Source organism: Aedes albopictus, chromosome 3 (genome assembly GCF_035046485.1).
Source record: "Aedes albopictus strain Foshan chromosome 3, AalbF5, whole genome shotgun sequence".
Classification (NCBI taxonomy): Eukaryota; Metazoa; Arthropoda; class Insecta; order Diptera; family Culicidae; genus Aedes; species Aedes albopictus.
The window spans coordinates 94392204-94417614 of NC_085138.1; the positions used below are offsets into that span (position 1 = coordinate 94392204).

At 40.2% G+C, this 25411-nt stretch overlaps 2 protein-coding genes across 5 annotated transcripts in view; one reads left to right on the plus strand and one right to left on the minus strand.

Annotated features, from left to right (window-relative positions):
- Positions 1 to 3009, plus strand: part of LOC109411644 (uncharacterized) — an 18818-nt gene extending 15809 nt beyond the window's left edge. Inside the window, exons 2-3 of the mRNA XM_062860845.1 lie at positions 1592 to 2332; positions 2424 to 3009. Coding sequence (XP_062716829.1) covers positions 1592 to 2332; positions 2424 to 2849 — 1167 coding nt within the window. The 3' untranslated portion in view covers positions 2850 to 3009. The remainder of the gene's footprint in view (positions 1 to 1591; positions 2333 to 2423) is intronic.
- The window catches only part of LOC109621941 (hexosaminidase D), a 53121-nt gene continuing 30704 nt past the window's right edge, over positions 2995 to 25411 (minus strand). For 3 of the 4 annotated variants that reach the window (XM_062860844.1, XM_062860843.1, XM_020076146.3), the window contains 3 exons: positions 19913 to 20250; positions 14060 to 15633; positions 2995 to 13995 (listed from right to left, as the gene is read on the minus strand). In XM_062860844.1, coding sequence (XP_062716828.1) covers positions 13831 to 13995; positions 14060 to 15633; positions 19913 to 20243 — 2070 coding nt within the window. In that variant the 5' untranslated portion in view covers positions 20244 to 20250 and the 3' untranslated portion in view covers positions 2995 to 13830. The remainder of the gene's footprint in view (positions 13996 to 14059; positions 15634 to 19912; positions 20251 to 25411) is intronic. The other variant, XR_009999455.1, reaches the window with a different exon arrangement.

Sequence of the window (25411 nt, forward strand, 5' to 3'; positions counted from 1 at the left end):
AAAACAATAACCTGCTAGAATACACTTTGTATGAGATCAGCATAATTTATTGAAAATAATTTCCCATAGACTGGTGAAAAACTAATGCAAGATAACAAGTGAATATATCAATAAAAAAGAATTTATTGAAATACTCTTCGTAAGATATCTCAGTAATCAAATGTCGAATCGAAATAAAATTTCAGGGCCTTATACAAGGATATTGTAGCTTTCATTTGGTGCTTAGAGAACCCAAATCGGTTGACAGATGGCTGAGATATTTATTATGGTAACCTTGGTCCAAAATCTCTCAAAAAGTTAACCTGTATTACTCCCAAGTACTCTTTGAAAGATATCTCGGTAATCAAATGTCCAATCCTGATGAAATTGTATAGGGTTCTTCTAGAATGTTGTAGCTTTCATTTGGTGCCAGGATAACCGAAATCGGTTGACAGACGGCTAAGATATTTATTATTATACAATTGGTCAAAAATCTCAAAAAGTTTAGTTGTATAAATCCTAAGTACTCTTCGAAAGATATCTCTGTAACCAAATGTCCAATCGAAATAAAATTTCTGGGTGATCTACTAGGATGCTGTAGCTTTCATTTGGTGCCAAGAGAACTTAAATCGATTGACAAACGGCCGAAATATTTATTATGATACACTTGGTCAAAAATCTTAAAAAGTTTAGAAGTATGACTCATAAGTACTCTTCGAGAGATATCTCGGTAACCAAACGTCCAATCGAAAAAAAAATCAATAGCGTTCTACTAGGATGTAGTAGCTTTCATTTGCTTCCAATAGAACTCAAATCGGTTGACAGACGGCTGAGAAACGTGCGTGACTTTTTTTTGTAACGCACATACACACACACACACATACACACATACACACATACACACACACATACAGACATTTGCTCAGTTCGTCGAGCTGAGTTCATTGGTATATAAGACTCGGCCCTCCGGGCCTCGAATCGAAAGTCGGTTTTTCGAGCGATATTTATACCCTTCTTATGGGTGTAAGAAGGGTAAAAACCAACAAATTTTGAAATTATTTTGTTACAAAAATCATAGCAAATATTATAATAAATCTGTTAGGAAATTATGTTATAGGTAATTATCTTAATATGCATAATGTAACAAATGTTGTTATACACCTGTTTCAATAAATAATACAAGTTTTGTTATAATTTTGTTTCTAAAATAACAAATTTTGTTACAATTTCGTTATGGTCATTCATATATAAGAATCCTTACAACAAAATTATATCGAATCATGTTATTTCTAACAACGGTTGTTATAATTTTGTTATTGTCTTGTTAGGTGCTTCTAGTCGGGTAACTTACAATAGATGTTTACCTGCCATTCTGTACGGAAATCGGATCTAGTTTCGTGTTTTTCTTAAAGTTACAGGTTAATTAAGAAAAAGGGATCAAGTCTCCCCAGTCTCCCCTACAGTTTGAACACATGTTAGATACACCAGTTATAATAATAAAATAATAAAATAAGCTACATCCTCGTAAAGATTAATTTACTTCCAAAATCCTTATTGTAATACAAAAAATAAGTTCTAAAGCTATCTGTATAACATCCATTATCTTCCACAGGAAGCCAAAGGATCCGGCCGTGGAGACAACTACACTGCGGCCCTTTTCCGAATAACTCTCAAAGGCTACACCCGTCCCAAGGACGCATCGAAGAAGCTCCGTTGGGAACGAACGGTCATCTGCAAACGACTTCCGGACTGCAAAATAAAACGCGAAGCGTTCAAAAGTGAAGCCCTGTTTCGCAATGAGGTGGAGTTCTACAACTGCATCATGCCGGAGTTTATCGCGTTTCAGAAGCGTAAAACCAAGGACGTGAGCCATATTTTTATGGCAGTTCCACGGTGCTACCTGGCGCAGAACGATCTGGTAATGCTGGAAGATCTGCGGGTTCGTCGCTTTACCATGCCCGATCGACAGGCGGGACTTGGCATGGAGCAGATGAAGGCTATATTGGTGGAACTGTCCAAGTTCCATGCGGTTAGCTTGGCTTACAAGATGCAACATCCGAATGAGTTCAAGCGGTTGACTTCGAAGATATCGGAGGGCATATTCACGAAAGAGAACACCGAGTGGTACAGGAACTACTATGAGATTCTGACGAAGAACGCTTTACAGATGGTGACGCAGACCATTCCGGATCAGAAGGAGTACTTGGCGAAAATGAAAGGCTTTTTGGATAATTGCTTCGGCAATTTGGTGGAGTTGGTAAGCCGGAAGAGCAAGCTGTCGGTCATCTGCCATGGCGATTGTTGGACAAATAATATATTGTTCAAGCATGACGAAAAAGGCTCGATAACTGAGGTTTGTAGACGATGGGTAAAACAATTGTTATGTTATGTAATAATGCTTTTTATGACTTTTCAAAAAGTTAACGAAGTTTCCACCCTTTCAGATATGTTTCTTGGACTTCCAGCTGATCCGCCACGGTTCACTCGCGCTGGACCTAGCTTACCTGATCTACTGCTTTACCGAGTCCGCACTACGGAAGGCCAACCTGCAGACGTGGCTCTCCATCTACCACCAGCAGTTGGTGAAGTCCCTCAAAGTGCTGGGATCTCTGCAGGACTACTGCACCGACGAGGCTGATCTGCTGCGCCAAATTCAGGACGAGTTTCGAAGCTGTGCCCCGTTCGGACTGGGAACGGCAATGGACATGCTTCCCATCAGTACCTGTTCGTCGGAGGAGGCTCCCGATTTGTATGTAAGCGGATCGGAAACGGCACCGACGCCGCCGGAGTTGAACGTACCTCCGAATGAGTTGTGCCGGCGGAAGATGACGGATATTGTGTTGGAGATGGTCGATGGGGGGATGATCTAAGGGGTGTTTGTGAAGGGGTGGGTAGGTGATTCCGCACGTCAGGGTTCGTGAAGCAGCAGTATTCGAATGATAAGGAACATTATTTATGTGGTATTAATGGTAGTACAATTATGATTGTAACAATAAAATTAAAACAGTTAAACAGTTAGATGGTAGACTACTGCAACGTTTGTTTTATTTCATGAAGTGTATAGACAAAGATTTGCATTCGGTTCGTCGTTTATGGAGTTAGGTTCTGTAACATTTATAACACATGTTTTAGAATTTCAGTCTTGTTTTTTACCGAAACGTTTTGTGTTTTTTTTTTCAACGATACCTAGTTAATGAAGGTGATACTAGAATTTGGCTTATACCTGTTGGATGTAACTGCGTGATGAGACGTATTGCACTGGGGTTCGATCAAGAATACATAAAACTTCAATTTTTGTGAACTTTTGTAAACTTAACGTAGATTGAAACACAACAATTCCCTCTGGATATTTTTTTTCTTAAATTAGTCTTTAGTCGTGTTCCTTACAATTATTGTAAACCTAATGTTTATCTGTGCATTTATGTCTTTCCCTTATTTCTGCAGGATTTACCATTCGATGGAAATGTTTTGTCGAAGAACTTTTTTTTTGAATTTGGCCAAATATGACAAGGGAGTTTTTTGGAAATTTTTTGGAGGAAGCACAGGAAGAATTTGTATAGGAATCCTTGGAGCAATCCTAGCAGGAACATCTAGAAGAATCCCATATCTGGATGAATTTCAAAAGATTTTTTTCAAAGTTTTCTCCTGCTGGCATTGTTCCAGAAATTCCTCCAGGGGGTCCACTTGAAGCTCCTTCTGTGTTTCTTTCAAGGATATTTCCAGAATTCGTTCAGGAATTGCTCTTAGTCAAGATTAATTACCTGCTGGAACTCATCCAGGAATACTTCTTGTGACTTCTCAGGGCATTTTTCCGTGGATATCTCCAAGTATTCCTTTTAGCATTCTTCCACGGCTTCTTCAAGAGTTTTTCCAGAAATTCCTCTGTGGATGCTTTTTTTTCAACGATTCATCTAGAAACTCCTCTGTGATTATATCTAAAAGATTTTCCTGGGATTTCTCCAGAAATTCATCCAAAGATTTTTTTTTTCTAAAAATTCCTTCACAAATTTCTTTTGTTCTTCCATAAATTCCTATAAATTTTTTAGTGATTCTTGCAGGGATTGCTCAAGGACTATTACTGGGGTTCTTTCAAGCATTTCTTGTAGAAATCCTCCAGGATTTTTTTTAGTTTCCCATACAATATCTGCAGGGAATCTTCCAGTAATAAATACCTGCTGGATTTGATCGATAAACTCTTCTTGTGACTCTTGAAGATATTTCTACACGGATTCCTTCAAAGCCTGCAGATTTTCCAAGAGTTTTTGCAGACATTCATCTATGAATTCCCGCTGGGATTCTTGCAGAACTTTCTGTAATTTCTACAGAGAGGTTTCAATGCCTGCGGGATTCCGCCTGTGGTTTCTACAGGGGAATTCAAATGATTCCTCTAACAACTACTGAAGTTTCTCCAGGAAATTTTAAAACGATTCATCTGGAAATTCCTATCGGATTATCTCTCTAGAAGTTGTTGCTGGGATTCCTTCAGGTTTTCTTAAATCCTCTCAATCTTTAGGTTGCTCCAGAAATTCGTTCAAAGATTTCTTCTGTACTGCCGTTCTAAGCACAATTGTCCCATGTTACATGGAATTCCCTTATAACATGGGACAACTATGCGTAGAACTGCAGTATAGGAATTTCTCTGGAATTACCTCTAGAAGTTTTTGTTGGGATTCCTCCACCCGGGTAGAGGAAAAGAGCTCGATAATAATACATTATGATATTGAGATCAAAATGTGATATTGGTTTGATTGATATAAGAGATAAAAGATCTAAAAATTGTATCTAAAATTTACTCCTGGGAAATCATCATCAGATCATATTTAGATCTTGTAAGATCGAACCAATAGCAGCAAGCTATTCGTTTGATCTTGAAATATCACATTTTGATATTGTTCAGATGTTCCAGGAATATTTTTCTGATATTATATTCAGATCTTTTATCAATTATATCAATCAAACCAATATCACGTTTTGATCGTCAGTACTTCACCTCTACCCGGGCAGGTACACTTGATGGTCTTCTTTTAGCAATTCCTGAAGTTCTCCTGAAATTCATACAAAGATTTCCTCAGGAACTCCTCTAGGGATTCTTCCATGAATTTCTCTTGATACCTATTTGTACTGAAAATCCTCTTTATTGATTTTTTTTTAGAATTTCTTTGAGCGTTTGCTCCAGGACTACAGCTGGGATTGCTGCAGACATTTCTGGTACGAGTCCTCCATACAATATCTGCAGGGAATCTTCCAGAGCTTAAGGGATATCTCCATGCAATCCTCCAGATTCAGGGAAATTCCTATGGGATTATATCTTTAGAAGTTTTTTTTTCTGGGATTCCAGGTTTTCTTAAATCCCCTTAATCCCTGGATTGCTCCAGAAATTCGTTCAAAGATTTCTTCTGGAATTCATGCATTTTCATGCATTCTTTTTAATATTTATACTGAAAATTCTCTTGATTTTTTTTTAAATTCTTGGTGAGATCCCGACTAGGAAATTGTAACAAAAATGGAACATAATCATAACAAATCATGATATTTATAACTCATTGTGATATAAACATGTTCAACATTCTTGGTGTTTTAAAATACTATCACTTAATTTTATCACATTGTGTTATAAATGTTGTTTCATAACTCATTGTATTATAATTTAGTTTTAATCTTCGACATTTGAGAAATATTGTAACAAAGTTATATCAAATTATGATAGAAACCAGCAATCCTGAGGCTACAATTCATATCACATTTTGTTATAATTTTGATATGATTATAACAAAATAGGTTATAATCTTGATTAGACCAGTGTACTTTTTGTTACAATTTAAGTTATTTTAACATCATCCTGCAGCTAGTTTATAACATAATAAGTTAGAGAAAAATATTATAACATCATAACACAATATGATACAAACTTGATATAATTTTCTAGTCGGGATTGCTTTAGAACTACTACTCAAAGTAACAATGATAGCTGAATAACAGCTTATTAAGATAAAATTTTTAAAATCAAGCCTAAGAGCAGTTTGTTCATCCATAGTACAGTAATGATGTCTGTTGGAATACTAGCAACACCTCCAAAAGCATTCCCATAATGATTTCCTGGATCAATTGCTACACAAACTCCCAAAGAAATCTTAAGAGGATTTCCAGTAGATGTACTTACAGAAATTCCTGGAAGAATCACTGAAGTAATTCTGATGGGATCCCTGAAAAAAAAATCTCTGCATGAATTTGTGGAGAAATCCATAAAGATATTACAGCAGGAATCGCTGGGAGAATCCATGAAGAATTGCTAGGGGGAATCCCAGATATTTTTTTAGACACTCTTGGAAGAATGCCAAGGGGGATTCCTGGAGAAAGTTTCCGAAAAATCCTCTTGAAATTTCTCCAAGAATTCATGATGAGCTTCTTCTACAAATTCATGTTAGGACTACTACAGAGGTGTCCCAAACGGATCGTTTGGAAATTTCTCTTGGAATACCAGCACAAATTCCTGCTTAGATTTCTACATGAAGTAGGATTTTCCAGGAACTCTTGCAGGGATTTCTCAAGCATTGTCATCCAACAATTGTTGTTTCACATTTGGAATTGACTGAGAAATTCCAGCAAGTCTCCATGGTGAATTCATCCAGAAATTTCTCACTAAATCTCAGCAGCAGCCCTGAAAAAATCCCAGCAATAATTCCCAAAAATATCGCTAGTGGGTTTCCAGCAGAGATCACTGGGAAAATTCCAAGAAGAATTTTTGGAGGAATTTTTGTAGGAATTCCTGAAGGAATCACAGCTGGAAATTTCAAAGAAATTACTGAAACAATCATAGCAGCTATTTGTGGAGGAATTCCAGCAAAAGGTTCTGCAGGATTCCTGGGATCCCTCGAGAAATTCCTCAAGAATTCGTCATTTTTCAGAGATATTTTCTCCAAGGATTCCTTTGGGAATTTCTCTTGGAATGCCAACACGAATGCCTAGTAGGATTTTTTCAGCAATTCTTGATAGGATTTTCCAGAAATCCTTGCCGGACAATTGCTCTAGGGAGCTTTCAAAAAGGAGGATTACCAGCACAAATTGACTGTGGAATCGCAGCAAGAATACATCGTGGATTCATCCAGCACTTTCTGAACAAATGCCAGTAGCCCTGAAGCAGTTCCAGCAAACATTCCTAAAGCAAACTCTAGTGGGTTCCCGGCAGCAATTACTGAGAAATTACAAGTATAATTTCTGGAGGAATCCTTGTAGAAGTCCCCACAGTAGAAAATTATGAAGAAATTACTGAAAGAATCACAGCTGACATTTGTGGAGGAATTCCGGCAATAATTTCTGAAGGATTCCTGGAATCCCTGCAGGAATTTTTCAAGAATTCCTCCTTGAATCCCTCCAGGAATTTCCCCAAGATTTCCTTTAGAAAATCGTTTTGGAATTTCTCAAATAGCAGGCTTTATTCCAGGTGAAGCGTTATTACAAGAAAAACAAGAAGAAAAAGAAGAAGAAGAAGAAGGACATTATACGTCTGATGGATATTCTAGAAAAAAAAATGTTTTATGTTCCTTTTCCAAATTTTATTAATATTTCAAATTCTAGAGATTTTAATGAATTAAGACGCAAATTCCTGATGAATTTATTTGACGAATACATTAGTTTCCCCCTTATCTGGGTGTTTGCTTTCAGATTTTTTTTTTTAAATCCTGAAAATGTTGCAAAATTTCTGAAAAAAATCGTTTGGAGCATATTTTTTTGAAGAAATTTATGAAATTTCCCGAAACACTGGAGGAACTTTTACTTGCTTTGTAACAATTTTCACCAGAGTTAATAAAGGATAGTTTTACAGAATATTCGGAGAAATTTTGGGCAGTTCCCAAAGCAAATCTAGAACAATCATTAAATTTTCCGAAGGATTTAATAGCGCAGCTGTTAGTGAGTATGAAGAAATTCTTGGAATCTGTATGTCGGAAAATGGTGTTTGTTCATCTGGTCAAAATTACACATTTCAGATAATGCAAAAACAGCTCAGAGTGATGTTAAAGCCACGAAGTTTGAGGAGCCCCATGGTGAATCATATTCAAAAATTTACCCCGGCTTCGATTCCCCGGAACATCTGTAACGCGGGTCTAAAGCACTTAGTGACCGAGATTAACATTCAGACACATATACAGGGGATGGCCAAAATGTTTGGGATAGGAACCAGGCTTGGGATTAATCACCGTTAGTGGTCATGTTCAAATAACGAATACCAGTTTGGCGTCTTCAGTATAGTGCAATCGCAATAGGCTCATGAAATCATCAAGTACGTTGCTCGAGAGCTTGTTGTGTAGCGAGCATGCATTGGACGACGACGTTCAGTTACCATAGAGAAAACGACTGAACGTTTTAGGAAAAACGACCTTCACTGACAGTGAAATGACGGTCGTGAGGGGTTTTCCACAGTATGCTTACCATCCAGCATAGATGAATTTCTTTCGTATGGTTTTATTTGAGTGGACGTTTTCTTGCGAACTCGCTAAGCGGACTCTAGCCTGGGCTCTAGCAAAACTAAGTCGACGCCAAAGGTCATTTTTTGATACGAGACACCTTCTGCATCGGCATTTCCTCAGGATAGGTATTTAGATACAGTAACTAATTAGCTAGGTAGAAGCAGTCAAACACCAGTTCTCACCGGGAATGCAGTTTTTAAAATGGTCGTCTGGTAGATGGTAAAATATCATCTTCCACTACAAATATTGTTAAAAAAATATTTTACCGGGGCCAGGCCTGGTAATAAACATAGCCCTTTATGGGAAAAGCAGGAGTATGGTTGAAATTGAAGGACGCCCGTTTGTTGTAAAGTCAATCGCAAAAATTGGCATCAGTGGAAGAAAACGGTGTAATGTTGCTTAATTTGTGTACGATTGAAGTCGGTTCAAAAGTCGAGCGAAATTTATTGAATTTGAATTTGGTAAAAATCATCTTTTATTTACATGGCAAAAACGAATCATTTGGAAAACGCGGCTTCAATGCAGGTGATGAGTATGCAAGGCTACTCAACCATCGTTGAAACTCCAGAGAACGTATGTTATCGGAGGAATGCATCGCTCACTTCTGCAATAAACAATGAGCTAGAGTTTGCTTGACGACGCCTTTCTTCTTGGTCGATTATGTGCCAGTCGAAAATCATAGCAAACCATCACTTTTTTCATGCAGTCACTTCTGTCATGACCTGAATTTGTAGAAGTTGATACTAACTGAGGCTGAGAAACTGCTCAATTGAACCAGCGGATAAACCACGACTTCCGGATAAAAAACTCAGCGTCAGAAGTATGGAACGTTTGACACAGTCAGTCACAGGGCCGGCATGTTGATGGGTAATCCGGAGGGGCTACGCCAAAAAAAACGGATGGAAAACTGTGAAGTTCTTATTGACTGGTCTAGTGGATTGGTATTCGCACACTTCAATGGTGGCGGTGCCGCTTGATTGGGCGATGGCGTATTGCTACGAAAGTGGCTTGGGTGGCTTTTCCTTTGTTGACGCAATCGATGGTCCACGAACGAGACCGCATTATGTTTGTAGATTAGGACACTACGATCCGAGGAATAATAGTTTGACAGCTCGACACTGACTACGGACCGAGTGGGACCATCAATTAGTGACGTAGTATTTTGAGATGGAGGGGGACCCTCTTATTTTACTACGAACCATGTATTAGGATTGGGAAAAAAGGATACGATGAGGGAGGAAGTGTCAAAATGCATCATTACTATCTTGAGCCCTTTGGAGACGGTCCTGGCCCAACCTTAGCCTGTAAAAGGCTACTCAGAATAAGAGAAACATCGAAATACAACAGTTATTTATATTGGTAAAGGTTTCATACACGAAAAATGCGGTCGAAAATGTGACATTTTTTCTATAATAAATCCAAGCTCAGCTAGTTTAGGTACAGTGAGCTGCGGTGCTCAATGCTCATTTAACTGATGAGCGGCCTAGTTCAATGAACTTGAACACTCAAGGCCTATCTTTCTGATGAGCATCAAGTTGGCATGAAATTGGCTGAGTTTTGCTCGTGAGCCGAGCTTTTTCAATGCCTGACTAAAAGACTCTTCGTAAGTTGTATTATCCTCTGTATTATTCTCTTCTGCTCAGGAAAGAAACATTTTTTAAGCCCTGGAGCCATCCAAATTCGTACTTCATCTGAAAGAGCAAGATAACTTGTATAAATATGCAGACTGGCTAGCTAATAATATTGAGGAACGAACCTTTGAATAAGTCCATTTCAATTCAATAAATCAAAAATGTACTGCCACTGCAGTCTTCTTCAACGATGGTCAAACAGCCGATGGTCAGATTAATTGAAGGTCAAGTAATAAAGCAAATCATGACGGTTGCCCATGGTTTCTAAATCGCGAAAATGTGCTTTGCCTATGTGATCTTTGTTTGCTTACTTCGCGTTCAATAGCGACGCATGATTCGAGTCAAACCGTAGCATGCTTGTGAAGTTCATGACCAATACCAAGCCTGATAGGAACTTTTTTTCTCTCAAAAAAAAAAATCAACATGCTATAACTTTTCGTAGAGTGCATCAAAAAATCTCAAATTTTGACTGTTTATCAACCTGTTATATGTGCATCACTGGTACAAATTTGTGCTCGATTGATTAAACTTTCGCAAAGTTATAACCGTTCGGGTGAAACACTATTTTTTAGACAACTCATTTTTGAGCTGTCATATCTCGGAAACCAATGAACCGAATTGAATGAAATTTTGAACGTACACTAACAATATACAAATGCTTCACAAACTATTAAAACATAGATAGTTTTTGAACGTTGCAAAAAGTTATCATGGATTGGCACTTTTTGGATTTTTCTCGAAAAAAGGTAATTTTTTTACGTCAATGTCAATAAATTTTAGTGTTGATGTCCAAAGATTTTCCACTTCTGTTCTCAAGTTATCTCTAATCAGATATATTAGAGCCTATCTAGATTGAAGAAAGAACACATTTAGCAATTTTTGTATGGTATTGTAAATTTAACTTATTTTCCTCTATATGGGTAAAAATTTCAACCCGGTATAACTTAATTCGTCGTGAGAAAATATTACATTTTATAACGTTGTGATAAGTATCAATATATTGTTCATAAACGTTAAAAAATTCATTCAATTCGGTTCACTGGTTTCCGAGATATGACAGCTCAAAAATGAGTTGTCTAAAAAATAGTGTTTTACCCGAACGGTTCTAACTTCGCGAAAAATTATTCAATCGAGCCCAATTTTGTACCAATCATGCACATATAACAGGTTGATAAACAGTCAAAATTTGCGATTTTTTGATGCACTCTATGAAAAGTTACAGCATGTTGAATTTTTTTGTGGGAGAAAAAAAGTTGCCTATCCCAAACATTTTGGCCATCCCCTGTATCTATCATTTGTGCACTTACATAGGTCTGGAATCAGAATTCATTTTCATATTTTTTTTCAAAAATGGGCAAATACTATGCCCCATTTCAGACAAAAAAGCAAAATGAAATTTGTTCTCGCCTTACTGAATTTGCCAAAAAAAAATCATAGTTGCATTGGTTGAGGTTTTTCTGGCTTTTCTAGTAGATTTTCAGAGGTATACATCAAGAAACATAGAAATCTGATTTAACGTTGCAGTCACTTGTACAACATTTTGCTGAAACTCTAAATTTCCCGAAATTTTAATTGATTGATTCATTATTGTATTATTAAAGAGACTTTCAGCCCTTGACTGGTTCGTCTCTAAAACGAAATTTTAAGAATGTCATGGTAAATTCTTGAAACAGGTGGAGCTCTTAAAACGGTTGAACACATGTTTTTCACCTAGGAACCTAGGATCAAAGTATATAACTAAAGTTCTACATGTGAAAAAGATGTCCCTCAGGATTTGTCTCGAGCCTCAAAGGATTTGTTCCGGGAATCCTCCAGTGATTTCTCCAAGAATCCCTCTCGGTTTTTCCAGGGAATGCTCTCACAATTCCTCCAGTGATTGCTCCGGGGATTCCTTTAGATATTACTCCCTAAAACCCTCTGAAGATTTCTCCCGGACCTTCTACAAGAACTCCGTTCGAGAATTCTCCAGGAGGTTCTGCATCGATAAATCCCTGGATTTTTCCAGGAACTCCTCTAAGGATTATTTCCGGGATATCTGACCGGATTCCTTTCGGGATTTATCTAGGAGATTCCTCCAGGCATTTCTCCTCCCGACATTTACATCGGGATTTTTAATGACTTTTTTCCACTGATTCCTGTCAGCGCTTCTCCACTCTTCGTTTGAAATGCCCCCTGTGATACTTTTTAGTGATTCTTCCAGGAATTTTCTGAGAAAATTTCCCTCGGAATTTCTTCTACTATTTCTTTTGGATTTCCGGGAGAGCAAGCATAGATTGCTTACAGAAGTGTTCCAGGGGGTCTTACCCAGACTAGACGAGGTTTTTATGACCATCACAAAACTAAAATAAAAGGTAGATAAATAATTTTACTTCAGTATATTTACTTTATTACTGCATATAAGTTGAAAATTCGCTATTTTCAACATCCTTTCATCTATTGGAAGATGCTTCAGTTTTGGGCTCTTTCTAAGTTGATGAAGGGATTTATAAATGCCTGCAAGGACTTGGCCAGGTGTGTGGAGCTGAGTGAATCTATGACATTGTAGATAGTAGCGACATCAGCAATGTCAATGGAAATATTCGACTTTGCAACTCCATCTAAGATTTGTGCAATTATTCATGCTATGCTATGCTATGCTATGCTATCACAAAACTAAAATAAAAGGTATTAGGTTATATGACGGTTACGAAAACCTCTACAAGACTAATTGGCCATCAAAATGTTACATGGGTAGGGAGTTTCAGGAGTGTCAATGACGTTCCAGAGGGTTTGAAGGGCTTTCAGAAGGGTTCCAGGAGCGTTACCGAGGTCTTCAGGGGGTTAAAACTTCCCCCAGGATATTTCAGAGGGTTGCAGACGCGTCCCAGAGGAGTTAAGGGGATTTCAACGAGTTTCAGAGGCATTTCAGGGGGTTTCATAAGGTTTCAAGGGCGTACCAGGAGTCTCATTAGATTTCAAGGGTTTCAAGGAGCGTTTCAGGGAATTTCAAGGGCGTGATGAAGGTTTCCAGGGGGCTTCGGAGGTCGTCAGGGAAATTCAGAGGATTCAGAGGTTTTCAGATGTTTTCAGACGTGTGAAATCACATGCAATGCCTTGAAACGCCTTGAAATCCCTTTGAAACTTTCTCTTTTGAAGGCACCCTAAAACCTCCTGAAATGCCTAGGTAGTAGGTACGCATTAAAACGCCACTGAAAGAGTCCCTGGAACCTTTTTGAAAGCCTCCTGAAACCTTGTAGAACCCCTTCCAGCGCTTTGAAACTCCTCTTCATTAATCCAACGGAAATCCCATAGAGGATGGTTCCCTTAAAAGCCTTGTTACACCTCTGAAACACCCCTGAAACCTCCCTTTGGAAGCTCTCTGAACCTCCGGGAACCCTTCTAAATCCTGCTGAAACTCCCATGGAATTTGAAAGTGAAAATTTCCGACATCCAGACAAACTACTGGAGGAATGCAAAGTGTGTAGGAAATGACTCTTTATATCTGCTGAGATCTCCCAAGTGCAACAACCCCAAACACACAGTTCTACATATTTTCGCATTTGTTTTTCTACAACCGTTTTTCTCGTTTCTAAGTGTACCTACTCGAACCTTTTAGTTTAAACTACAAATATGTAGAACACTATCGTCTCTCTAAATCACACCCTAAATCATTAAAAAACTGATCATCGTTATCATCATCACATTACGCTACCGTCCAGATTCTCGCCGGAATGCACCCTCTAGTGCCTCAGCGGAATCTTGACGTACTCCTGCAGCTAGGTTTTCTCGTCAATTCCTAGTGCGTCGAACGGTTTGACGTATGGCAGTGGACGCTGGGGCCACGTTTTCCGCTTTTTCAGAGATTCCCCAATGCGTTCCAGATTTTTTAGCTCGGCCATTATCGGGAAGATGCGCTGCTCGATGAACTCTCCGGATGTCCACTGAAACGAAGACGGAGTTGCGGTTACATGTGTGAGATAAGTTCTCTGTAGCTAGTATACTCACGTGATCGTAGACATCGGCCAACGTCGAGGCGGCGTTCCTCGCCAGGTTGGTGATGGAGTTCAGCAGATGGTAGTCCTCTCCGAGAAGGTCATCCACACGTGTCCCCACCGAGAAGTTGTGCCTAATGTTGTACTCCGTTAGCCAACCGCGTTTGTTCTTCACCTCGTCGATGTACTCCTTGGCCTCGGTCATCAACGTCATGAGTCGGAGCATGAACCGGTAGATTACGCTGCCCGGAAACATACACCGCGAGAAGGTGGACAACACGGAATCTTTGTGCAGTTCAACCCACGCGTGCCGTTCGCTCGTGGGTTCCGGGCAGGTCAAGCTACTCAGTACGGGATTGGTTTTCGGGTTAACGTCGAAGTATCCTCGTGAAGCCGTTGATAGGCACACGGCCAGAGATGGAAGAGCGCTCGGAAGCAGTTCACAGAGGATGGCAAAGTGATCGTACCGCTGCCATCCGGTCAGAGCTAGACCCTGGATACCATTGGTGAATCGTGTTCCTTCACCTTGCATCACAGCCAGCCATCGAAGTGTGTTTTCCAGATGACGACGAATCGGTGGAAGTATGAGAGCTTCTCCATGGGCTCCTTTAAAGGCCGATGCGGCCCAAGCTGTAGTGAAGACATTGGCGTACTTGTCCCACGTGGAAGACTGGATGAACTTGTAGATGTCCTCGGCGTAGACCCAGATCATGGGCTCGACGAGTTTACCGATGCCGGAGGTTTGCAGCGTGTCGATAGACATGTGTCGCAACATATCATCCCAGATGATGATCTTCAGGTGAGGCCATTTCTTGCGGATCATCGTGGCCACATTGTAGATGTGATCCAAGAAGAGCAGATCCTTTTGGCGATTCCTGCATCGATTGCATTGCGCTATCTGGAACACCTCGTCACAGCCAATGTGGATATGCGTCAGTTTGGGGGTTAGCTTTTCTATGTCTTCTTTGTGTAAAAGATTCATGTTTTGCGAGGGCGTATGGAACTCAATCACTTGGTCAAGCATTTCCTCCAAGAAAACCATTGAAGCATTTTGGCTTGGACACAGTGCTTGAGGGGCGTCCTCTACCTCTCGAAGATGCTGAAACTCCTGCAACTTCAGTACAAACTCCAAATGCCCGAATGTTTGTACCAGAGGAATGACGTTGAGTCCCAAACTGAAGGCCGTCTTCAGGATCTCTAAGATATCGTCCTTGCTGTACGCGTTCTTCGCGGATATTGAAGAGAGCACTCCACTGTACGGAAACATGTCTTCGTACTCCAGCAAAATTCCAGTGGCTCCCAAGGTCTTCATGATTGGCATGAGTCTCTTCAGGTAGGAAACCTTCGGCGGTGCCCCTTTTAGATCCAGATGAACCAGCCGCTGTACGGGAGGTGGATGACCTCCGGGACCGATTCCGGCTATTACCGGAACGCCCATCTTTTTCAGTTCGTGTTCGTAGTGGTTCTGTTTTTCCACAGCTATCCGGAGCTCTTCGGCAGACTTTCGCTTAGCTTGTTCTTGTTTGGAGTTACTTGGCTTGCCATCGCGGTCTTGCAGAATGCTTTCCCAACCGTCGATGAATTTACCTGGAAAGAAACACATTCTATGATGAATCACTTATAATTATACCTTATGATGATAAGAAAGATTTACAAACAATATTTTAGAATTTAGACGCTTTCATCAACCAATGCCTGCGTTTGATGTTACAGGTATGGTGGCATCACAGCAAAGACAATGCCAGGTGCTCGTGGCAACGAAGCCTTAACACGGAAATAAAGGAATTGATGGAAATCTGAACTAGATCAAGGCTGAAGTGGCCAGTGATTCAGTATAATAAGTGAGTTAGAAAATGCTGCAGTTATTAACAGAATAATGCAAAAACACTGGAGGTTATGGAGATACCAAGAAGAAGCCAGTCAACCATGGAATAAGCAGGCAAGTTGAGCCGAAAGCCCCAAGAAGTTAGAAATTATGGAAAGAAGCTAGTGCACTCTAGAGACGTCAAGAGGAGGATGTAACTCCAGGAATCCTTCAAATATTCCTCCCAAAAAATCTTCCAATGCAAGATTTTCTTTAAGAATTTCTCTAGAGATTTCTAAAATAATCTCAGGGGCCTTTCAGGCAATACCAGGCAGGCTCAAGGGCGTTCAAGGGGATCTCAGGACTATCTCGAGAAGTTTGGGGCCACACGAGCCCATATAGCCGAGGCGGTAAACGCACGGGTATTCAGCATGACCATGCTGAGGGTGACGGGTTCGATTCCCGGTCGGTCCAGGATCTTTTCGTAAAGGAAATTTCCTTGACTTCCTTGGGCATAGAGTATCTTCGTGCCTGCCACACGATATACACATGCAAAATGGTCATTGGCAGAGGAAGCTCTCAGTTAATAACTGTGGAAGTGCTCATAGAACACTAAGCTGAGAAGCAGGCTTTGTCCCAGTGAGGACGTTACGCCAAGAAGAGAGAGAGAGAGCACTTTAAATAATCTCAGGCAGTTCCACGAGGCCTCAGGGACGAATAAAAGTGTCTCAGGGGCATTTCAGAGAGTTTCATGGGCGTTAACGGAGGTTTCAGGGTTACTCAGGGGCGTTTAATTGAGTCTCAGGGTCCTCTCAGGTGGTTTTAGGAGGTTCCTCAGGAGGACCTCAGGATCGCTTTATGAGTCTCATGGGAGTTTTCGAGTTTCGAGGAGTTTCAGTGCATTTCTGGAGGCTTCCAGTTGGTCTCAGGGCGCTTCCCAGAAGCTCCCAGGGAAGTTCCAGAGAGTTAAAGGGGCATTTCAGTGGGGTACCAGGAGATATCAGTGGTGATTCAAGGGGTCCCATGGAGTTTCAGGAGGAACCATGTGGTCTCAGAGTCGTTTCATGGAGTTTCTGGGGGTCTCAAGAGCATTTCAGGCAGTCTCACTGGACCTCAGGGGATCTCAGGGGGTTACTAGAGGGCCTCAAAGAGGTTCAAGGGGTACCCAGAGAACTCAAGTGTATCTCTGGGCCGTTTTAGAGGGCTTCAGGAGGTACAGGGGGCTCCAGGGATCTCAGGATGCTTGAGGACTGAGAACTCCTCAGTTTCATTAAGTATCCGTGGGGTTGCAGGGGATCCCTGGGATGTTTCAGGGTGTCTCAGGGATGCTTCAAGGGGTCTCAGAAGCGTTTCATGGGGTCTCATGAGTCTTACGGTGGGGTTTTGGAAAACTTCAAAGATTCTCAGGGGTTTCTAGGGAGATTCCAGAAGGTCTCTGGGGCCTTTAATGGGAATTCAGGGGGTATCTCAAGGGCGTATCTAGAGGGTACCAGGGGTTTCAAGGTTGTTCCAGGGGGTTTCAGGAGGTACCATGAGGTCTCAGGGGCGTTTCAGGGCGTCTAAGGGTTTTCTCAGAGGGTATCAAGACCCACCTTTAACACCTCTGAAAACACATGGTACCCCCTGAAATGCCTTTGAAGCCCCTTGAAACGAGCCCTTCTGATAGTCCCCTGGTATCCCCTGTGACTCTTTGAAGGGTTCCTGAGGCCCCCTGGAGCCTCCCATGATACACCACTGACACCCCCTGAATGCCCTTGAACAGCGATTTAAAATGTACTGTCGAAATCCGTAGTTTGTATGATAATCGTGCAACTATCATGCAACAAAAACATTCACGCATGCCCAGATGAAACATTCGTGGGTGACTGCGACATATTTTTGAATCACGACAAAAATCGTAGTGGATTGGCAAATTGAGTGAACTAATGAAATACCTGTGATTCCGAAAAGTGCGAATGGGTCATACGTATAGCTAAGGAATCTGAAGTGTGAAGAAGCGGAGACAAAGATTTTCGAATTGTGCGTTCCGAGTGTTATAACCACCAATTGAGCAGTGGAACAAAAGTCAGTGGCTCCCAACTAAATAGTTATGACCCACGTCTAATAAATGAAAAAGACTCATGTCATATGGATATTTTCGGACCTGGCTCATTGAACCCGATATCCTACGCCAATTTGAAATTGGCTTACGGTTTCGGGGACAATATAGGGGCACTACTGGGGGTTAAGAAATCTCCAAAAACGCCTCTGAAACGGCTCTGAAATCCGCCGCAAATGCTCTGAAACTTTTTGAAATGCCTCCGAAATACCCCTTAAACCCCCTCGGACCCCATGTAACACACCTAAGGCCCTATAAACCCCGAAACATCTATGTAGCGACTCTATAACGTCTCAGAAATCCACCGAAAATGTTCTGAAGCTTCTTGGAATGTCTCTGAAATTCCCCTCGGACCCCATGTAACGCACCTTAGACCCTTGAAACTCCCTAAAACGCCGATGTAACGCCTCCGTATTGTCTCTGATACCCGCTGCAATTGAAGCTACTTGAAATGCCTCTGAAATCTCCCTTAAACCCCATCGGATCCCATGTAATGCACCCTAGACTCTCTGAATCCCCCAAAAACGCCTATTTAACGCCTCCGTAACGTTTTTGAAATCCATCGATAATGCTCTGAAGCTTCTTGGAATGTCTTTGAAATCCCCCTTAAACCCCCTCGGGCCCCATGTAACGCACATTAGGCCCTCAAAACCCCCGAAAATACTTTGAAGCTTCTTGGAATGCCACTGTAATCCCCCTTTAACCCCCGCCTTGAAACGCATACGGAGGGCCTTGTGTAAGGCATCGGTAACGTTTCTGAAATCCCCCGAAAATGCTCTGAAGCTTCTTGGAATGCCTCTGAAATCCCCCATAAGCCCCCTCGGATCCCATGTAACGCACCTCAGAGCCTCCGAACTGCCTATGATCGCATAACTGTCCCATATGAATAGGAAAGCCAGCAAATATGGGATTGATAGGCGATCATAGGCAAGTAACGTCTCTGCAACCCGCTGAAAATGCTCTGAAGCTTTTTGGAATGCCTCTAAAATCCCCCTTAAACCACCCAGAACCCATGTAACGCTCCTGAAACCCTCTAGCTCGAGTTATCCGCATGTTTCTTTCGCAGATTTCGAAACCACGGAACTCCAGGTCTACATTGCAAAACTGTCATTTTGTACTCCGATCATCTTGATTCGTGTTACAATCATGGAGCCATATGCTACATTCATGGCTAACGACATTCAAGCATCGAAGGCAGCATAAATGTAGTGTGTGACGATAGTATGCAACATGGTCATGACGTTTAAAGCACTGCCCCTGAAATCCACAGAGAGAACCCTGACTCTACTTAAATGCCTCTGGTGCATCCCCATAACACCCTGGGATACCCTGGAACAGCATCTGAGCTCTAATGGTATCCCCTGGAAACGCCCCTAAGCCTCTCTGAAACCCTTGATGTCTTTGAAGTCCCTGGAACCTGAGACACTTTGAAGTGGTCCTGTGACCCCCTAGAATCCCCTGGAACCCACTGGAACCGTCACCTGAGACCACTTTAAATGCTCCTGAGGCCCCCCTGGGACACCCTTCAAACGTTCCTGAAATCTTCGGGTACTCCATGCAATGCCCCTATAACGCCTCTAAGACCCCTTGAAGCGCCCCTGAGGCCACCTGGATCCCGCCCTCCTGAAACGCCACTGAAATCCCATCGGACCCTCTTGAAGACCTCTGAATCCCCCTGGAAGACCTACAGGCACCCCTCTGAAATCCGCTGGGGACGCCTGAAACACCTTTGAGATTTCCTGGTACTTCTTCAACCCATTGGAACCATCTTGAAACGCCCCTGAAACCCCCTGGGATCCCTTGGAACGCCTCCATAACCTCCCTTTGCGATCCCGTGTAAACGTCACCTTGTCGCCGATACCATTGTGACCGTCACAACATAAAAAAGGCACAGCCATAAAAAGTTGCATAAATTCAAAGTGCATAAAAATAACCTGCATAAAAAGAGATTTTAGTGTACCTACCTCTTATTCTATTCACTGTGCTCCCCGTCGGCCTTACGAACTTAACCCCTCCAGCACCGGCACCATCCGCTTGCCCATCGTCCAACGACGCATCATCGTAGAAACCCAACCGCTGGAGAAGACTTTCATGATGTGCTCCACTACTGCCACCAGCCGGGTTTCCACCGGAACCCATCACCAATTCTTTTACCGACACTATTTTGCCACCGCTATCGCTCACATGCGTCGTGTAGAGGAATCCCCAGAACCAGAGCGCTAGCAGAAAAAGAAGCGTCGAAGTCAGCAGCAGCATTTTCCTTCGCCATAGCAGCATCAACAGCCGGGAGTGCATTGTGAATCTGGAATTTGAAATGATGTTTTTTTATTAGGAAGGGCAACTTCTTCTCGCTTGAATTGCTCATTTCTAATGCAGGTCAGGTTTGTCATCAATCGTTTCACAACCAACCGGTGTGGATTCAATTTTCAATTCCTTTTTCAGTTAAAAGCCGTCGTCGTCCGTCGTCTGGAAATTCTTCGACGGCACTTTTGACTGTGTAATGCTGCCAATGTGTCATTTGGCATGGGAATTTAGCGGCGTGGACCAGACGGATGGCAGCGCTAAAGAATTTTAAACATGAATATATTATCGAAATGCTGAGTGAACTTGACAATGAAAAAGTCATTCGATAATTTAATTTCAATCATTCGTTCATCAGGTCGTTTGATCAATTTACCTTTCAGTGATATAAACAATTTAAGTAATGTAAAATTTGATTTCGTGAAAAGTTTTTAATAAATTAGGGCAGAAACATCAGTTTTTGCCTGCCTCATATTTTGGCCATAGAGTATTTCCAGCCCAAAATACGGAAAAATTGACGTTTTTGACTCGATATTTTTCAATTTGAATGAGATTTTGTTTATGGGCTGAACAAAAAAAGGTTTTTGGAAAATTCAAATATAAATCCTGATGAATATTACTCTCAGTGTATTAAAAAAATACCTCATTTAACGGATATTCTGTAACGAGTGTACATCTGGTCTGATATATCCCAAAAGAATCCCTAATTCTAACGAAATCAAAAATTATTATTGGATAACAGTTTATTGCGAAAATGATTTCTGTACTACTGTAGATGTCAAGGACTAACTTGCAGGATAGTTTGGACGACCCTGAAGGTCTCAAAAGTATATAATTATATTAATCAGTGTCCCAATAAGTTCCAAAAATAGATTATTATGCAACGTTACTCTGAAAAGTGGACATAACTACTGCTAACAATGCAGACTTGAAGTCCTGCCATTTGGAGTAACTAACCGAACAGTACTTTGGGATGATCCATACAATTCCAAGGGGGTTATAGACAGGGTTGCCTTTATGCCAGATTTATCTGGCGCTGCCAGATTTTCAGGTGGCAAAAAGACAAAAAGAGAAACCATCGATTTTGCCAGATTTTTTATTTGAAGCCAGATTATTTATCAACGCAACTCCTCCTTGGATTTTTGAAAAATAATCTTATCGATCTAGCAATTTTGAGGCAACACAAAATTCGGCGTCTTTTATCTTAATCTGTTTGCCGAAAACTCGTTAATTTTCTTGCTCATTCAAATAATCATCGATAATTATTGTCGGTTCTCGTTTTTCAGCTGAATAAGATTTAGAGAATATTTGTAATTATGTTATCTAAGTATAAAATTACATTTGCGTTTTTGATACATTTGAAAAAATATGAGTTACACAGCTTGTATACTGTTTAGTTGGTTTGGTGAAAATTGTAGCTATACTGGTGAATAATTCTATTCGACTTCGTATTGCGTATTTCCCACCCCACTGGACCCCTTTCGCAGTTAGTATAAGTGCGGGATCGTGAATAAAACTGCGATTTTGCATCGAATCGTGTCGGTGTCTTCTGCGCACTTATGCATTACAAAGTGCTGAATAAGTGCGCAGAAGACACCGAAACGATTCGATGCAAAATCGCAGTTTTATTCACGATCCCGCACTTATACTAACTGCGAAAGGGGTCCAGTTGGGTGGGAACTGCGCAATATTATTGACTAAAATGACTAAGTCGACGAAGAGGGGAAACGGCAATGTATTTTTGCTTTGAATATTCAATGCAGAAATAGTCCAGTTAACTCTGTTCTTTCTCAATAAATGTAAACATTTTGCATCTTGAACACAATACTAAAATTTAAGATAATTTTGAACTACTGATAATGATTTTTATCATACTACATATGAAATTGTTTTGAAGGAATTCCAATCTAATAAAACAAATATTATTTAACACTGCTTTATTATTCAAATCATAAATTCAGTACAAATTTGACCAAAGTTAAGGATTTTCTTAGCAACGTGTAGTGCCAGATTTTGCCAGATTTTTAATTACGGACTTGCCAGATAAGTTCAAAAATGTAGTGGCAACCCTGGTTATAGATAATAGTAGCCTTTTAGTAGGATATGTGATGTTGCCGTTTATAACTAATGTAACGGCTTTAGATGTCTAGGAGTACATTTCAGGACAGTTTGGACGACGCTGAATATCCCAAAAGTATATAAAAATTTATATCATTCTGCAATTAAGTCCAGTAACTTCAGTTGGTTATACAACTTTACTCTGTATAGCGGATATGGCTAATGTTACGAGTGTAAATCTAAAGTTCTGCTTCTGGGAGTATTCATTCAATCTAAACCAGGAACACCCCAAATAAATTTTGGAAAGGATCGTACAATTCCAAGGGGCTCATAGATAATAATTGAATAACAATTAAAAGAGAAAGTAGCTATTGTACAGCTGTGAATGGCAAAGAGCAAACTCCAAAACAGTTTGGAATACCCTGACTATCCTTAAAGTATGCAATACTATCTTATAGATCCAGTAGCCATATATGTAGGTGATTAAGCAACGGTACTCTGTAAAGTGGATACTATTAAGTATGAGTGTAGACTTCAAGATCTGTTCTTCGAAGAAGTGTAGTGTCTTACCAAGTAACCAAAACTTTTGCTTCACATAAGTTCAGATAAAGTTCCAAATGGAACTTTCTGGCTGCTTCAGAAATTAAAATGAGCCTTCGTGGAACATCGCACATAAGTTTCAGCAAGGCTCAATGTTAGCCTCTCAAGCAACTTGAGAGCGCCGTAAGAATTCCAGGATAAATCACACGATTAACACTTAAGGAGTTGGGTGGAATGGGCCCTGTAAAATCGCAATACAAACTTCTGGACTTTCCATCGAAATCCTTAAAGAATCGGTTTATGAATTCGTACACATCTTAGATACGTCTCAGATACAAATCAAATAACTGTCTTTAATTGAGGTAAAATCGGTAGCGGAATTTCTAAAGAGGATTTTAAAACTTATCCTTAAAACAAAGAATTTGTCTCTGATGAAATCACTTGAGCAATAAACATCTCTTGGAAAAATCTTGGTGGAAACCTTGGATTACTTCTTGATGGTATTGGCGTGCTTTCTACAGGAATAATACGGCTCTTTGCATCACGTTGCCAGGTGAAAACAAAACTATTTTATTTATGAATTTCAAATAACTCAACGTACATTTGTACAGATGGGTAAATTATTGGTTAAATTGGGAAAAAATCCACAGCTCAGGTGAGATTTGAACTCACGACCCTTATTCGCTAGACAAGTGCTTTACCAACTAAGCTACCGAGCCAATTAATGACCCGGCAACTTAGTTGTCATAACGTTCAATTCTAATCTCATCGATCTATATCAGCGTTTCTCAAACTATGGGTCGCGACCCACTGGTGGGTCGCGGTCTAATTTTTGGTGGGTCGCGAAGGTTTTATTCAATATGGTAATAAATGTCTTCTCAAATCAAATATCAAATTATACAGCATACCTAGCAGTAAACCCTATTAGAAATTTACAAATACTATTCTCTAGAATCAGCAAAATAATTTAAAGAAGTGATGTTTCATCTTAACTCTATAAAAATTTGTGTAAGATGAGTCTTAGTATGACGAATGTTCAAGCTCTTATTCGTATTCCAAGATAGTACAATTTGTTGCTGAGAATTTGTATTTTCATCAGATTTACATGGAACAATATTTAGTGACATACTCAGTAGTTAAAAGTTCTAAATCATGCCAGTATACCGAAACCCAGCAAAAAAGCCGAATACAAGAAACCATCGAACGTTCAGTAATCTCTTCTGGATTATTTGTACATTTTGCCAAACTTCGGTGAAATATGATTAGTTTCTGAAATCCGTATAAGCTGAATAAGTGGTTCAAATAAAATAAGTATGAAGATTAAAATTTTCATGAGAATGAAAAATTTTCATGACCATTCAATAATGCCCGTGTTCAGAAAATGTTGATATTGATTGATTTTAATGGAACCAAAAATGTATGCACGAGAAGAAACGAAATTAAATTATTTGCATTTGAAAACAAAGTCTTAAAGTTCCACAGAAGTATAAAATTGTCACCAAAAAACCCAGATTAATCCACCTAGTGGTGATAGTGCCTTTCTCGTCGAATAAGTAATCAGTATTTTTCCGTCGACGTTAGCCAAAGTGTTCCTGAATCCTGAGGATACTTTAGAACAGAACAAATCCCTTTCTCTTTCTTTTGTCACAGTGCTCGTTGACTCGCCAATGGGGAGATGATAAATAATAAATGTATTTGATGAAAAAATACCCAATCAATTAAGCAAAATCTAGTCGAGCGATTTGTTGAGAAATTTTATGGAGGACTCTTTTTCACCTTAAAATTTAAAAATTTCTTGATTTATTTGTTTGTGCCCTTCCTCAAAATGTTGAATTCCGACTAAAATTTTCCAAGAGGGGGAGGGGTTAACATAGGAGAAAATCGGAATTTGTGTCAGTATTCAGAAAAGCAAGAGTTTCATCAAAGCCATAGTCAAATTTGGAAACTTATACTCTCAGTTGACTGCTTGACCGCTTTCCCTAGCACTGGATGCCGATCATTATCAAGACAATTCGATGATTTTTTTCTGCACACTTCAGTCTATATTTTATTATCGTTGAATATAAGATTCTTATAAAATTTGTCGAAAAAAAGGCAAACACGTGAATGAAACCCATTACATTTAACAAACCATTTGCATCAAAATTGGGCGCAGCAATTTTAAACGCAAAAGGGGCTTGATGCGATAAAATTTAAATTTTCACTTCCGTAATTTCAGCGCAGCAATCAGAATAGCCGATAATCTTAGGTGTGGTCAGAGATTATTTTCTTGCTGACCGTTTATCTCCGGGACACCTGGAGCCGGTTCCGGAACACAACCGGTGTTACGCAAAGATGCGTAGCCTTAAATTTGAACCCAACATTATTGAAAATATGAACACCCCTTTAAATCATATCAGTGACATGATTGTGCAGTAGTTCAGTAAAGACATTTAGTAGCTAGCGAGAAGGTACCTTCAGTAAATGAGCAAAACTTGCTCCCTAATTTTATCAACGAATTTGTAAGTTAATTACACTAGTTTACAGCATTTTTGAACTCGGTAAGCTGATGATCGTTTTTGGTG